The following is an 18360-nucleotide window of genomic DNA, read 5'->3' on the forward strand; positions in this document are numbered from 1 at the left end:
TTGATATTCTGTATACTAGTACCACTTGGGATTTCAGCGATAAGTTTTTGATCGAACTTATTCTACCAGAAGAATCACTTTAATAAATCGATTTTTTTTTTAAATAAATAAATTTTCTAAAACAAAACTTGTAATATTCTTATCTTCGATTAATGTTTCGATCAAGTCACCACTAATACGATAATTATTACAAATCTAAGATGGTTAGAATCAAGCAGTGCAATAGCGTAGTACATACGAGGGTAGTTTGAAAAGTCCGTGCAAAAATAAAAACTACTTAATTTTTTGGGGTAAACCTTTTTTATTTTTCAACATAATCTCCTTTTAGGCTTATACACTTCGTCCAACGTTGCTCTAGTTTGTTGAACCCTTCCGAATAATAGGATTTGTCCAAGCTCTGAAAAATAGCCATTCGTTTCTGCAATCACCTCCTCGTTTGAATAAAATCTTTTTCCCGCCAGCCATTTCTTCATATTGGGGAAGAAATAGTAGTCCGAGGGAGCCAAGTCTGGAGAATAGGGGGGATATGAAACGAGTTGGAACCCTATTTCCATTAATTTTGCGACCACAATTGCTGAGGTGTGAGCTAGTGCGTTGTCGTGATGGAAAAGGACTTTTTTGTGGGCCAATCGTGGGCGTTTTTCTTGCAGCTCGGTTTTCAAACGGTCCAATAACGATGAATAATATGCACCTGTAATAGTTTTACCCTTTTCCAGATAGTCGATGAGGATTATTCCTTGCGAATCCCAAAAGACAGTCGCCATAATCTTTCCGGCCGAAGGAACGGTCTTCGCCTTTTTTGGCGCAGATTCCCCCTTGGTAACCCATTGTTTAGATTGTTCTTTGGTCTCAGGAGTGTAGTGATGTATCCATGTTTCATCCACAGTGACGAAACGACGCTTAAAGTCCTGCGATTCTTCTGGAACAGCTGCAAACCGTCCTTGCAACACTACACACGATTTCGTTTTTGGTCAAGCGTGAGTGCGGCACCCATCTTGCGGATAGCTTTGTCATGTCCAAATGTTGATGCAAAATATTATGTACCCGTTCATTCGAGATGCCCACAGCACTAGCAATCTCACGCACCTTCACTCTTCTGTCATCCATCACCATATCATGGATTTTATCAATGATTTCTGGAGTAGTAACCTCAACAGGGCGTCCAGAACGTTCAGCGTCACTTGCGCCCATATGGCCACTCCGAAAATTTTGAAACCACTTATAAACTGTTCTAATCGAAGGTGCAGAGTCACCATAATGTTTATCAAGCTTCTCTTTAGTCTCCTGAGGCGTTTTGCCTTTCATAAACTAGTGTTTAATCAACACACGAAATTCTTTTTCGTCCATTTTTTGAAAATCACTCGACTTCCTCGATTCAAACGAATGCCAAACACAAAGAAATAGACCGATCTGGCTGAAACTTGGTGTGTGTTCTTCCAAGAGATGCTACTAACTAAACATAACCTCGATACGCGCCAGTGGTGCTATCTCTCTGACTTTGCACGGACTTTTCAAACGACCCTCGTACAACTGGGTACCTATACTATTTTGTAGATAACAATGAAAAGATCGAGAATGGCAAGGTAGAACGGACGTAGATTACGTCACACTAGGATTTACAATACGACTATCATAAAATCCCGGAAAAGAGATAATAAATATAAAAATAAATAAATAAAAAAAACGATGAAGAACATCCGGCATATTTTGTCCTTCTTTGTTTACTTTATTATTTGACATGATTTTTTTAAAATTTTTTCCTTAACTTGTATAAAGAAAGGCATTAGGGAAAAAATAATATTTTTGACATTAAAAAAAAAAATCAAATTAACTATAATTTTTCCTTATTTATTTATTATCTATCTAGGAGGCCTTGGGTGGTTATCAATTAGATCATTTAACCTTTCATTTAATTTTAATCACTTTGCACTATCACACTGTCATTCAATTACACAATTTGGCGAACTAGAACATTAGATGAACAATGTCATTAAATAGAATTAGGTAATTAACAATTTGAAAAGGCTTTCTTCTTTTTGCTAAGTAATTATTAATTTTATTGCTCACCCACTAACCAGGCTGTTTCGATCATTTTCTTTCAGTGTGGTAAGTAACTATAATATTTAGTACACCCAATTATTTATCTGAAACTACTTTTGAGTAAAGTGGGCGCTAGAGGCCATTTTACTATTTACAATTGTACGTTAAAATTTTCGAAAGATCTGCTCTACAATTTAGAACATTCTATTTATCGGTTGAAACCATGAAGATTGAAGACTCGATATTCTTCCGGAATTATATGAAAACGATTCTTCTTTTCTAGAAACGCATGGCTAAAGACAATCTTTTTAAAAAAATCCATTCTAGTTGATATAGAGTTTATGGAACAGCAGTTCGTTCATCAGGGGTTCCGTTTCTGTTCGCCATCTTGTAGTTTAATTATTGACCCAGACCTTAGTACCTTAATTGTACAAATTGTTTTTACAAATAAGCGCTCTATTTATTACAAAATACGAGGGTCGTTTGAAAAGTCCGTGCAAAGTCAGAGAGATAGCACCACTGGCGCGTATCGAGGTTATGTTTAGTTAGTAGCATCTCTTGGAAGAACACACACCAAGTTACAGCCAGATCGGTCTATTTCTTTGTGTTTGGCATTCGTTTGAATCGAGGAAGTCAAATGATTTTCAAAAAATGGACGAAAAAGAATTTCGTGTGTTGATTAAACACTACTTTATGAAAGGCAAAACGCCTCATAAGACTAAAGAGAAGCTTGATAAACATTATGGTGACTCTGCACCTTCGATTAGAACAGTTTATAAATGGTTTCAAAATTTTCGGAGTGGCCATATGGGCACAAGTGATGCTGAACGTTCTGGACGCCCTGTTGAGGTTACTACTCCAGAAATCATTGATAAAAATCCATGATATGGTGATGGATGACAGAAGAGTGAAGGTGCGTGAGATTGCTAGTGCTGTGGGCATCTCGAATGAACGGGTACATAATATTTTGCATCAACATTTGGACTAGCTATCCGCAAGATGGGTGCCGCGATTGCTCACGCTTGACCAAAAACGAAATCGTGTGAAGTTTTGCAAGGACGCTTTGCAGCTGGATGGATACATCATTACACTCCTGAGACCAAAGAACAATCTAAACAATGGGTTACCAAGGGGGAATCTGCGCCAAAAAAAGGCGAAGACCGTTCCTTCGGCCGGAAAGATTATGGCGACTGTCTTTTGGGATTCGCAAGGAATAATCCTCATCGACTATCTGGAAAAGGGTAAAACTATTATTCATCGTTATTGGACCGTTTGAAAACCGAGCTGCAAGAAAAACGCCCACGACTGGCCCACAAAAAAGTCCTTTTCCATCACGACAACGCACCAGCTCACACCTCAGCAGTTGTGGTCGCAAAATTAATGGAAATAGGGTTCCAACTCGTTTCACATCCCCCCTATTCTCCAAACTTAGCTCCCTCGGACTACTATTTGTTCCCCAATATGAAGAAATGGCTGGCGGGAAAAAGATTTTATTCAAACGAGGAGGTGATTGCAGAAACGAATGGCTATTTTTCAGTCTTGGACAAATCCTATTATTCGGAAGGGATCAACAAACTAGAGCAGCGTTGGACGAAGTGTATAAGCCTAAAAGGAGACTATGTTGAAAAATAAAAAAGGTTTACCCCAAAAAATTAAGTAGTTTTTATTTTTGCACGGACTTTTCAAACGACCCTCGTAGTGCCCAATTAAAGTGTTACTTTGCCATTTACTTTTTTAAAACTTTATTGCAATTTTAACGGAAAACATTAAAACAAAAATACCTTATTATCCAATTGGAAATTTGTAATAATTTCTAATGAATCCATTATACACTACTTATAATTGCAAAACAAGATTAATATACTAAATAGACAGAGTAAATCATAACCATACGAACACCGAAAACCGACTGTCAGTAAAAAAAAGTGAATTCTGCCGAATGTAAAAGGAAATTAGATAAAAATAAATCAGATATAATTTAAACAAAAAAAATATATACATGTATAATCAGTGCCATATATATTATACATATACATTATATAGAGGGTCCTATGGTTACCGCCCATCATTCAGTCTCCTCCCCTCGTCATCCCTTTACCATCACCATTAGTCTGTATGTCTGTCGGTATAATCAGTGCACTGTTTGATACTGAGCACACATCTAATGCGCAATACTAGAAGGCTGTGGCCTAATTTTAGCTATTCTAATCATTTAATTAGGACAATCAACAACATCTGGAAACAATTACTGAATATGAAGTTAGTTCTAATTTGTGTTGGATACTAGGGTAACTAACTGATGATCAGATTTACCCTGGCAGTTTCTTCGTTCTTGCATGTGAAGGGAAGTACCTCCTTCTTATTTAATGGATTAATCTTTTAATAATTTTTCTAAAGACAAAATAAAATAGTTTTAGGTTATTTCTCAGGGACGGGACTGAGAAGCAGTTCTCTGTGAAGTTACATTTCAATACAAATGCACAGTTTTTACAAATTGTTATAATGTTGACAAGAATTAATTATAACTCCCATTATTCGGAGAACTGAATGAACTATTCGAAAGAAAATTTGAGAGTTAGAATCTTAAAAACAGTAATAAGCTGAGAATTGAGTAGATAAGGATAGAATAAAAGAGTATTTACTATAGATTTTTCTTTGTATTTGTTCAATGACTTTATTAAGATAGTTGCAAATATTTAAAAGAAACACAATTTAGGATTTTTAATTAATTTGAACCTTTTCATGGCAACACTAGCAACAATAACAAAGCGTTTTTTTTAAAATTCAAAAATATTATTAAAAATCACAATTATGCCTATTAAGTCAGTCAAGAAGGTGGTAAACATGACTGGAAATCGTAAAGGGACGGAGAGCGGATTGGTCTCTACCAGTAGTAGCACGTTGGGCGAACCGGATAAGTTACTCAGGTAAGCACCACGCAAGAAGGAAATAAGGTAAGTAATGAACGAATCTACTCAAATGTGCCGAACAAAAGTACAAATGCGTACAATATAAGTATGGAATACCAAAGTACGGATTTAGGACCCTTTTACGTTTTTGTGGAGAGCACTAATAAGGAGAAAAAGGGGATTTCGAGGGTGCACCCAATGTCAGTTGGGAAATTACTACACGAAAACCATGTAGACATTTCCAAAAAATAACGACGGAACGGAATTAAAAAGCTTGGCATAAATAGATTGAGAGTAGAGATGAACAATGGTGTATCTGCCAACAGATTATTGAGTTCCGTAATTCTAATGGAAAAAGGTTTCAAAGTCTACATACCCAGATATTTATTGCAGAGAAGGGGTGTAATTAGGGGGGGGGGGGTAGATACTGATCTGACAGAAGAGGAGATAAAGGAAGTTATAAGGGGTCCATTAGGCGTTGAATACGAATTAATAGAAATCAGAAGATTAAAACGAAAAGTTATAGACAGGGATACGAAAGAGACAAAATTCGTTCCCACTCAGTCAGTTTTGTTCTCGGTAAGGGGGCAGCAGTTACCACAATTCGTATATACGAGTATTCATCACGTACGATGCGAAGTTCACAGTTACATTCAAAATGTCATACAATGCAAACAGTATTTAGGATTTGCTCACTTTAAAGACCAATGTAAAGGGAATGTAAGATGTGAAAAATGAGGGAATAATCACTGAAAACAAAACTTAATTACAGAATTTAGATTGAAAAGAATATAAGCTAACTACGAGTATATTACAATGTATATACTATACTCAATTCGTAGAAGTAATTCTATACCAATTTAAGAATATACGTTTCTTGTTCGATTGCCAAGAAGTGAAAGATCAATTTAAAATTAACTTAATTTTTTTTCCCCCAATAGAAACACATTTACTGCGCTGCAAAAAAAAAAAAAAATTTACAAGTTCAAGGTGAAATAATTTAGTGCTTTCTGGGAAGGTGAATGAATTGTTTGATTGATCAGAGTTTAGAAAGTCAACAAGGTGTTGAACTCGTTGAACAGGTAGACTGGGGAAAAAAAATGTTTTTTATAAATACACACGTATCTTTTTATAAATAAATTGTAACTTTGACATTGAATTTTTTTTAAAATTATCTTATTTCCATCGTTTTGAATACAAGTCCCCCTTGAAGTAAATATTTGCTTACCTTTATTTATTTAAGAAATTGCGAGACTTTGCGAGATGTGGCTCTTAATCTCATCTCAATCAAAATAAAAAAAATCTCTAACGGTCGGAAGCAGCTTTCCAAAGTGAAATCCAAATCTGTGAATATGTCCTCTTCTTGGTGAATAAAATCTAGGATAGGTGAGGCTTGACACTAGGTATACCGTTTCTTTTAATCCCTAATTTCAAGACTGGCCTACGCACCATGTATTTCTTGTGCAAATGACTGGCCAATGAAGCGTGCCCATGCAGTATAACTCCTATTGCACCTTACTGTTATTGGATCAAGAAGTAGTCAAAGATAGACTTATTGTACCATCATCCAGAACAATCTAGAAAGTAAATTCTCCCTTCATAACAATGTCCAGGATCTTTCCCTCACCAGTCTTTGTAGCATATTTCTCACTTAACAGATGATAGTAGTCTCAGATCCCAGCAAGACGCGACATCTTCTTTAGAGGTATCTTATTGGGAAATAAGCCTACAGGGACTCCCTACACTACCCCATAAAGGAGGAGATTGTTTTATAAGCGATTTCACCTCATTCAGCGGAAGAGAATAAACATGTCTCAATGCCTAGACCCTGAAGTCAAAGGAAATAAAAGAAAAAACAGGTACGAATCTACAAGTAGCTTAACTCGTGATACTTAATCATAAAACCCAACAGCTTAAGAAATAATTGAATAACATATAACATACATATGTGATAGGGTCATGTGAAATATATCTTTACGAAGTTGGTAATGAGATTAAAGAAATATTTAACATTGACCTAATTGAGAATGCGCGCTAATAAAGTGAGGTATGACACCCTTCTGACCAAGTAAATCTGTCCTTCATGATAACACTGCACTCTACATGCAATCAGACGAACTGACCGGACACCTGGACAGTAGTGCCATTCGGTAAACTTACAACATTAATACTAATAACAACAATGCCACCAAGATCAACAAGTGCGATTTTAATAATAAATTAAACTACAAACTGGCGGACATTTAATAATAATTAAATGATCATTAGAAAGTCATGACATCTGGCCGTTCAAATAATCTTCAAATAAAACTTATTTTCTTCCTGACACATTAATATGCAATTAATCAATCAAGAAATCAATAATTAAATCTGGTTATCATTATTAAATCACCTCAATTAATTATTTATATATACTGTTGAAGCCTTAAACGTTAAAATCATTACTAAAATATAATAACCAAAGATTACGATGTAACATAAAAATTGAGAGACAAAGAGAAAACTACTGATATAAAGCTGCGTCAAATGAGTTCAGATAAGATGTTCTAATAGAATTTATTAGAGATAACAATGAAAGAACCTATTTTTGCCTTTTTTGTCACAACAATATAATGTACGACGATAATAATCATAAACAAGTAAACTAGAAAGTGATGTAAAAGGGGGCGTGTAATCATAGAAATAATGACTAATCAAAGAAATACACCAGAGCAGACCGCATTCATGACTCAAGATCTCTCAGGGCCGACAGTGTTTACATTTTATCTTTATCTCAAAGTTTGATATGCTTCATTATTTATTTTATTTTATTCTAAAAAGGTAATTATAATTTTACAGCGAAATTTGCAGGATTCCGCGTATAGTTTGCCTTTTATTTGTTTAAAAAAGAAGTTAATAGTGAACTATGAGTTCTTGTCCTTCGTCCACGACCCAAAAGTAGTAAATATTAACATGATTTTTCCTGAAAAATGTTAATATTAGGTAGCTGTTGCAACAACAATATATAGGCATAAATATGCTCGGCAAAGTACATAAAAATGAGTAAAAATTTATTAAATTTCTTTAAATCCCTTTTTCTTTTATGATTACTTTATCAGGATGCACAATTATCTACTAATTGACTGCACTCTTTCAAAAAGTGCACTCCGTTGCTAACTATATTTAGAATAACTACCTTTTTGTTTTATCATCGATGTAATGAGGCGATTTTTGTGCCCATAACTGGTGCTGAATGAAACCCTAAAACATCCCCCACTAAGCAAAGATCTCCGTGAAACTCAGAATCTGATCTAACTTCCAAGGCACCCAAAGTATGGTGACTTTGCCCTCTTGGCCCAAGTCATTGAATTTGCCAAAGCATTTTCAAACCATTTTCGAGCTGATCACTTAAAATAGAATAGAATAGATTACATTATGGCAGCCTCAAGGCCTACGCCACTGCGACCCCTTTGGACCTATTGTGGCTCCCCGACTTTATAGAGCTCGCCCTCCAGACCCGTCCGTTTAATCAGACTCTTAATTCTGGAGTGTGACGCCTGGGTAAAGCTCTAGGGGCCTTGGTTTTTCCTCCCCGAGAAGTAACATCCTTTGATCACTTTAAAACTCAAGCCATTGTTGGCAGCCTAGCTAACAGAATGGATAAAAATCTCTTGGTTCTGATATTTCCTCTCAAAGTTAAACTAAACAATCCTTCAAATGAAAGAATGTCCGCCAGAAAAATGTAACTAAATTTTCTTCCATAGCCAAAAATCCAGACCCAGTTCTCTCTGGAATCCTTGACCTGCTCTCCATTCCCTGCCGGTGGTGTTAATCTTCAAATTGCGCCCGATAGTGAGTACACATTATTGGTATAATTATACGATATACAATGGTCAGCGAGGCTGTCCGATTGCATCGAAGAACTGCTGATTCCACCTCTAGGGAATGTTTCAGAGAAGGCTAAAGCATATAGTAACCACCAAATGCTGCAACCCTTCTAACCACCATTCTTCATATTACTTGAATATTGGACTAAATGGAATCCAGATTTACTGAAACACATTCCAAGGAAAGGTAGCTTATGAAGAAAGGACCATTAAAAAATCCTTGATCTCGAAAAAGAAGTTTGTATATGAATACGAAAGTCGGTCGATAATACTGTGTTTGTTTTATTATTATTTATTATACTGTCCTCTAGCTTCAGTAGGTTACCTTGCTGTTGACTAGCCTATTCTATTTTATTCTAGCAATGTCCATTTAAAAGAGTTTCAATGAATTAAACAACTTGATAAACTAACACTATTGAGTGCTCGTGAACACGTTTTCTTGCAAAACAAATGTAATTTCTCATACAAAGATAAAAGGAATCCTGGAAAATGATATACCGTTTGAAAGCCCATTAGAAGGAAGCTTTTATAAAAAGTGCCAGCACCTAGGTCTGATAATGATCACATAAGGGCCTAATGAGTTTTCTTAACAACTTCGATTAATTATATTTTTTCAGTATCCAGGAGGAAGATTGAGGCTGTTTGGAGAATAACTTATGCTTCGAAATGGTGTCAATTTTTAGAAAATGTATCTGTCTTTCTAATCGTGTTATCAGAATCGAATTCGGACTAAAACTTTCTGAGTAATAACATTTTTATTGGAAAAAAGTGGTGATTTTAGAAAAAAAATTAAAGTGACGTCACTCAAGAACAGTGGAAAATATGAAGTTGGCCAATACGTCTTTCAAGTCTACTTTAGATGTACTACACACAGTAGGCGTACGAACAATACTTACTAGTTCACCCTGTATATTGACAGTTTAGGTTTCTGTTTTTCACTCATGGGTGTTGCCAAAATTGAAATGCAAAAAATTAATACCTATCGTGAATCTATAAAAAGTAAACAGAGTTTTGGGCTAAAATCTAGGAAGGCAACAGAAAATTTAAAATATCAAATCTTACAGCAATTTTAAGCTGAGTATCTATAGGGATGATTCCATTTTGTTCTCAGTGCTTTACTAGAATTATTCGTTAAATTTGTAGAATTAAACTTCCTCGAGCGAGCAAAATACATGCTATATATATTATCGAGCGAGCATAATTGAACTATAGTGAATAGTAAAACGAACATGAATTGTGTGAAGAGTCATTTATAGTAATGGGAACAGTTATTTGTAAAGTTCTATAATAAATGAGGTTGCCTACAGTTGTTCGCCTCAATCTGGAGAGTGGGGGTGCCGTAAAATAATACTTAGGGCACTCACGGTAGGGGCAGCAACAAATTTTTTACAAACTATTACATTCTTAATTTAATGTTCTTATTAACTTCGTTGTACAATAAATCGATAAACTTGTACGTGAATGAACTAGAACCAGGAAGTAATGAGGAAGTCATGACGTCGGGTAAGTTAGGAAATAGTACGCGGAAGTAACATTCATTGAAGTATGTTCTCACCTTGAAAGCTGTTTATCTTATATTTTGACCTTTGAACTGACGTGGGACGCAAGACAATAATATACTGACATCCAAATATATAAAGGCAAGACCATAACCATCTTAATAGCTACTCCATAAAATGGAAATGGAATGTTGCCGGAATTATACTTTAGAATATTTATGTTGAAACGGAAGTACTACTAACTTGTAAGTACGTCAAGTTACAAATATAAACTTGAAACACATTGTGTCAGTTAATTTACATATCGATCTTCTTTGTCTATTCAATCTAAACTGTCGAGATGCTTCATGCAATCTCATTGTATAAATAGTAAATAAAAAAATATTATTTACTTTAATTTAACGCGCGTCAACATCTGAGGTTACTGGCGACCAGAGATTTTTACAATAATACGTAAAGAAGCTCAGCTTCTGAGTAATCTAAAGCATAATTGAGTACAGAGAAACTATGATGAGACCCTAAGGGTACGTTCACAACGAATGTGAGCGTGCACAACGAAGCTGCGACTAGTGACTCTACGCGCTGGTATAAACGAGCATAGATGATAGAATTAAATATTTCATTTTTCTGCTAGCTGAACTCCAGTATAGGAGCTTCAAAATGGACTTAGAAAAATTAATTAGTGCTGTCTTTACTCATGAATGTCTGTGGAATAACAATATTTTGTTTTTTAAATCGTGCTTACATTTATTTTCATGTGTATTTATTTGTTTTTTTCTCAATAAAACCATTACTTACCAGAGTAATCACTAGTTTTTCTTCTATGGTTATAGGATTTTTCCGTTTTCTTAATTTTGACCTTATTTTTTCTAAAATATAGTCGAATGTGGGTGGACCCATCCTCACATATTCAAAAAAAACGATCCGGATAATTTCTAAGTTCCTTATATAAATAGTGAAATTCACCCAAAGTACTTCGTTTATTATTTATGGGATGTACATGATATTTTCTAAAGCGAAATATACCATTTCGTTACTGCTGAACATAAAAACTCTTCTTCACTACTCGACATGTTGCATGTATCACAGCTCGGTTGTGCACACTAATCAGCGATTATATTTTACTCTTTATCAGTTATCTACTCTGCTATCATCTATACTCACAGTTCCGTTGTGAACGTACCCTAAGGCATCTTAAGGTAGATGAATTCAGTGAAAAATGTTGGGTAAGATACAAAAACTACGAATGCTTCGAGTCAAAATTTGGTTGGACCAAGAGCACCCAGGTAGGCTGTGTTAGATTCTCCTTACAGCTCACTATCCGGTTGATGGACAACATTGTCTATTTCGAGAAACTGTCCAGAGGCCTGTGGTCAAAAAAAGATTCTAAGCTTCCAAGGCCTCAGATGTTGACATGGCTTAAATTAGAAAAAAAAAAAAAATGTATATATTATATAGTATATAACTAAAAAGAGGCTGAACTATTTTGTTCTTCTCTAAAAATGAGTTCATTATAACTACTAAAATTATACACTTCACTGTAAGAAGCGTCCTAGAAAAGCAGGCCTAGAATTTTTAATGATTGCGAATTTATGTATCTAATTGGCTCCCCCGTTAATGGCTAGCGAATAGAGGAGATGTGGCAGACAGCAGGACGACTGTACAATTTGGCAACGTACCATCGCCATCTCTCGCTACTTTACTATTTTTACGATTGCTGTAATTTTACAGAAGTCTATTTAAATAAATAGCTGATATATACACATCTTATCTTGGACAAAACTTTAAATAGTAATGGTTATTTATCTATTGTAGTTTGTCTTATCGTTTTTAGAGTCTATATTTAGCGCTGGTAAAATTGATAAATTTTAATTCGTTAATTGTTAACAAAACTTACAAACTTTACTAAATTTTTAACGCCATAGATTGAATACAGCTAAAAAATCTGAAATTTAATCTGGATAATATATGAAAGAACTAATTGTTTTAAAAATTTGGCATTTAAAAATATTTGCTAGTATCTAGATACGTGGAGAGCACAATGTTCAAATAAAAAAACATTAATTGCAATTTCAGAAAATAGTTTAAAAAAAAAAAATATATCATTAACTTATTTTAGCTTAAAATTATTTATTAGATAATAAACTTTGTTCATTTCACCTAGCAGTCATTGCAATCCGATAGAAAAGGGCGTTGCTGTAGGCGTGGTCGCCATAAAAGTTCCGGTTTCTGATTGGCCGATCCTACCGCCACATTTTTCCTATTGCATTTTTATTGGTTCATTATTTAACATTAATTATTTTAAAGAAAAATTAAGTTAATTGTTTTTTTACTATTTTTCCCCCCATAGTTATTTGATAAATTAACAGATTAGGCAATAAAAATTATATAACAAAATATTTTCTTGTTTATGATTTGAAAGGTGCGCAACATCGAAGTTCCCTTGACCCTGAACTATATTGGAGAATGGACACTATATTGCCTGATCTCCGCCAACACCTAATCTTGTCGATAGTGACCAATTAATGAGGTAAATAAATATTTCCGTAATGTTGTCACGAATTTGAGATGCTTTTCTCTATTGGCCAACATCCGAAAAACAATAATTAAAAAAAAAATATATGCAAATACAAAAATAAATCGTAAAAGCTCCAAACAAGTTGTGTAGGATGTAGTGGTGTGGAGGTGAGGTTTGAGAATGTTCCCAAAGCTGGGCTGGTCAAGGAACTGAGGTTAACAATAGAACAGTCCCCCCATTAGATCTACTGGGGTACACGCACCAAAATTTGGAGGTTATTGTATTTCCATTTGTGTCTAAAAACTAAATCTATTTTTCATTTATTTAAAAATAGTGATTTTTAATTGCTTAAATAATCAAAATTTTGATTTCTAGTAATTAACATTACGTACAACTGATAGGTTATCATTAATGTAAAGTACAAATAAAGGAAAAAGCTCTCTGTATCTGGCTTTAGGATGACGTCACCCCGTGTAGTTATATTATATTTATTGTGATTAAATTTAACGGTAAACATTTAGAGGTGTTTCAACGATAAAACGTCCATTAAGCTGGTAATCAATCTCTCACCACTTCGCCACATTTCGATCTGACCTCACACAATGGACATCCGCCTTCTTTACTTTAATATTAATGAGCTAGATATTTCCTGTTTTATCTCCGCCACATGGAAGATGATAAAGCTTGACAGAGAAAAAGTAACATTCAACGTTCCCAATTCAATTAATTCACCAAATAATTTAACTCCATTAATTATATCACAGACACTAGCCAAGCGGTTAGATGCGAGACCCGCATTGTAAAGATGAATTGCGGTACAGCGTTCGATTCCCTGTCTAAGCCTTGCACTTTATTTAATTGATTATAAAAAGAATTTTCTAGTACGCATGTCGTCACTGTCCACGATTGGAAAACAAAATAAGCATTTCTCAACTTTACTTTTAATTAAATCACATATTTTTCAACACACCGCTAGACTAGCCGCACATCTTATAGAATAGGGTGGCAGTGGAAAACAAATAATAATAGAAAGAACTTTTCATTCATTAAAAAAGGACTTCCTTTTGGTTGAAACCACACTAATGGCGCTGTGAGGGTTCTTTAACGAAATGTCAATTTCCAGAATCAAGCTATTGAGAATTTTGATCGCTCTCTATTTCAAACGCAGACCAGTCGATAAAAACTGTTTCATTCAGCAAGACCCTTAAAAAAAACCCTATTTACAATAATAACTAAATCTCAAAAATTGGGCAGACGGAAGTTGGTAGATTAACAGAGAAAAAAATAAGCTAAATTTGATATGAGATTGAGTTTAAAAGGGAAATGAAAACTTGACGCCAACATTTATTTACATTAACAATATAAGAATATAATTAGATAAAGAATCTTCAAATGCATTCAAGGAGCAAGAAGAATAAGAAACAAATGCTAAAAACTTGTAAATATTAACTTAAAGGAAAAAGAAGATAGTAAACTATAAAAGATATTTTAACAAGAAATTTCCGTGTTATCAGATCTTTTTTATGTTATCTTCACAACAATAGTTTGGGAAATAAAGTTGAGAAAAGACTTTTAAGAGAATACTTTTATTTTATTATGTAATCAATTATACATGGAAATTAACTTCAAGAAGTATTTATACAGAAGTACATTACCAAATTCTAGTAACTGGGTCCTAATTTCAGATATTTAAACTATAATTATAGAATTCTAACTTCATTTAATCAGAAATAAATGGCAGTTAAGTTCGCTTTAATCGATTTAAAACAATATGCTAGACTTAATGTGTGGTGAAAGATAAAGAACTAGTTAGTCGTAGAGTTCCAGGAACTGTGGCTATGTTCTAAATAAAACTGCGAACGAGAGAGAGACTTGGACAAGGACCAAACTCCCATCAGCACTGCTGGATATATATCGTATACACTCACGCAATGAATAATAAGATACGGGCAATAAATATTCTAAACCTATAACCACACGTAAATAAATACAAAACCCCGTGTGAAACGGCCAACTGCTTCATCATACTGCTGCTAATTTCTGATTGGAGTAAACCGAGAATCTGCTGAAAACGTTTGCATGACTTTTGGACCAACAATAACCAATCTTTTTCCTGTTATTCAAACTTGCGAGTTAAACATATCTGATTCCTACTCAGTACACTGAAATATATAATGGAGGAATTAGAGGAAGGTCTATCCCTATAACTTCTCAGAACTGTCCTAAAATGAATTCTCCTAGATAAATTATTAAAAAAACTATTATAGAGCTACGTGCATGAAATTTAAATATGAAGTTCAGAAAATAATAAAATTCCTAATAATATTTCATTGATAAGTCAATACCTCTCACATAAATAGCACATTAGAGTCACCTATAAATAAATATAAAATTTGATGTTGCCGCCATTTTAATTTTTGAGTTAAGCTAACCACGCACTCCCACACAGAGAGGGAGAAATGATTAACTATTTCATTAATACGTAGATACATACATAATATATTAAAAGATAAATAATTGCTGGTATTTTTAATACTTGAAATAGCCTTTTCTCTTTTCTGTAGAAAAAAAAACTATGAGTGAAACAACAAAATCTGAAGGTCAGGAATTGAGAGAGAAAAATACAATAGTATAATGATAGACACATTGTTTATTTTTTGTAATTATAGTGTATCGAGTTTATATTTAATTCAGAATCAATAATAAGTTATAAAACAAATTAATGCTGTAAATAAACAGAGTTTTATATAAATTTTAATTTATAATAGAAGTTGATTGTAATAATTGAATTTAATTGATTCAATTATAAATACTCTTTTCATTTGACTTTTTAAAGATTTTATTTTAGATTAATTGAAAAGAAGGAAATGTTATTGCAAAAAAAATCTACATTAATTTTCAATTTTATTTTATTTATTTAAGGCGCACCAACTTTTGACGTCATTAGCGCCCGGAGATTTTTGTGTAAATAACTTTTAGTTCAGTTTACTTGCCCAAAAACACATGTTACAATATGTCTAAAAAAAAAGAACCTTTGATTAAGTAGTGATTACATGTAACTATAACCTTCGTCCAGGTATACAATAGACAGTTGGACCAGGAAATTTATAATAGATAATCAGGAAGTGTTCTCATTGATTAGCATTCTCTCAGGCTTTTGTCTTTTATTACAAAAATTAAACAAAAAATCAACGTAATAAAAAGGAAGTTGATGAGAACTTAGCTGCAGTGCCCTTCAGATAGTTGTGGATACGAATCCATTGTATAACCAAAATTGAGACACTCAACGAGATAATCAATTTCATCCGTTTCCTCTTCTCTCTCTCACTTATTCTACGAATTATGTGTGCGTAATTTGACGTAAATAATTAAAAAAATAAAAATAAAAGCCCCTAGCTTGATATCCATTCACGCATCAACAGGTGAGATTAGATATGAAAGTGGCCAACTGGATATTTAGAAAACACGTATAACTTTTTTCCACTTCATTTACGATTTTTTTTTTTTTACGTAAAATGATTTTATTGAAATTGAAAGCGCCTCATTAGAAATAAATAGTTGAGCGGTTATAAGAATAAGGAGGTTATAAAGCTGAGCGGCTAAGGGATCAATTGTCGACCGCAAAGCTGAGATGTATTGCGAGTTAGAGTTCCATATTTTTCAGTCTTGACCTAACAGTTAGTTAATGTACAATAATAATACCAGCTATAAACACAACTGCCAATCAATCAGCACCATTTCAATCAATCCAACCAAAAAGACCTATCTAATCAATAATCAAAAGAATATATTTAATATCATACTACTGAGGTTCTAAAAAAGATGGTCAGATGGTGGCATAAAGTTCAACTAATGGATGGTAACCGCCTCCCAAAGATATGTTTGAATATTTTAAAATCCCTCAGTAATGACAGAATATCTATGGTTAAATTTAATTGGTACACTCAGTTAATAGGAAAATTGGATTCTATTGATGCAGTTAGCTTGCTAAATACTAGCGAAATGTCACAATTTAAGGATGAATTCAGCAGTAGCATTCTGAAATTTCAGAATAATAAATTTTCTTTAGACATTAACGCTGTTCTGCATTCAAACTACAATCCAGACTTCAGAAAGATAAGTAGTCTAACGCTGGGTGAGCAATATTTGTCTCTTAGGGTGCCAATTATAAAGCATAAATTAATTAGTCAAATGAGGTTATGTCAGCCTCGTTCATTTCAAATCACTTCTTCTGGTTTCAGAAACAGTTTTCAAACAGATACCTCCAATTGCCCTATATGCAGTATTCCCGAAAGAGAGGATTTACAGCACTTTTTATTAAAATGTTTAAGGCTGCAATCTTATAGAGATAAATACTTGAATAAATACATCTCTAGTATTTCAGATGTAGATATTCAGGTTCAAGCTCTATTAGATGTAGCCGATATTAACAAATTAAATGATTTATTTTATTTTATAACAAGTGCCTTCAAAATGAGGAATTTCGTTTTAAGTTTATAAAAATACTTTTATAATTTTGTTTTGTTTATAATTGTTTGTTTTTAAATTTTGGCTGTTTTTATTTTTATTCGATTAGAATGTATATTTTTATTTTTAGTTTTCAATTCAAGTTTTTATTTATGTTTTATAAGGTTTTATTTTGTTGTATTTAACCAAACTCCATTTGTATAGGGTAGAACCCTTAAAACAAATAAAATTATTCTATTCTATTCTATTCTATTTAATATCATACTCGAGATAGGTATACTAATTTATATTTGATTCTTTATTATTGACGGAGAAATATTTTGTATTTATTATTATTATTTTTCAGTTTACTTTTATTTATTTAACTTTTTGTTTATTTATCTTTTGTTTATAACTGTTTTATATTACTCAATGTTTATATCATTATTTATTTTTATACCTATTTATACTGTATGTCTTTGACTGTAACGGAAGATATATGTATAAATAATAAATAAAAATATTTAATATCATACGATTCTCTTGAGGAATGGTTCACACTCTCCGCCGTATCTCTCTTTCTCTGATCGACTATGACTAAATTCCTATTCTTCCTCCTAACGTTGCACGTTATCTTGGGCTGTATTTTGACAAAAGATTGGAACCCAAACACACGACTTAAACGAATTGAAGTTAACAGGGGTTATCGATTACTTAAAAGACTACTTGGTCAACGATCTAATCTTAATAACATCATCTAACCCCTAACAACAAACACTGGTATACACTTCTATACTAAAACCCACCTGGACGTAAGGTATTGAACTGTGGGTTTCAACGAAACGCTCCAATCTTCAAAGAATTCAAATCTCTTCGCACTATCGTTAACAGCTCCATTTTATGTTTCAAATCTAACCATCCCCATGCAGACTTAGTAATTCCGTTTGTAAATCAGGCAGCACGAACTCGCTATAAAAACTTTATCATCAGAATTTACACTCTCATTTCAATCATCTTGTCCGCCCATTTATCATCTCATTTCCCCTTCCAGACCCTTCTCCTAAGCCAGGGGTAGGCAACCT

The 18360-nt window shown here is 33.6% G+C and overlaps 1 protein-coding gene across 4 annotated transcripts in view; it reads right to left on the reverse strand.

Annotated features, from left to right (window-relative positions):
* plx (PTB_TBC1D1_like and TBC domain-containing protein plx) overlaps positions 1-18360 on the reverse strand; it is a 74292-nt gene that overhangs the window by 27751 nt on the left and 28181 nt on the right. The window contains exon 1 of one of the 4 annotated variants that reach the window (XM_074134053.1): positions 3822-3937. The exons of the other annotated variants lie outside the window; for them this stretch is intronic. Within the exon in view, the coding sequence (XP_073990154.1) occupies positions 3822-3866 (45 nt within the window). The 5' untranslated portion in view covers positions 3867-3937. Of the gene's footprint in view, positions 1-3821; positions 3938-18360 lie in introns of those variants that run through there. 4 annotated transcript variants of the gene reach the window in all.

The sequence above is a fragment of the Rhodnius prolixus genome, unplaced genomic scaffold (assembly GCF_049639745.1).
Source record: "Rhodnius prolixus isolate KJV_2025 unplaced genomic scaffold, Rpr scaffold_10, whole genome shotgun sequence".
In the NCBI taxonomy this organism is placed as follows: Eukaryota; Metazoa; Arthropoda; class Insecta; order Hemiptera; family Reduviidae; genus Rhodnius; species Rhodnius prolixus.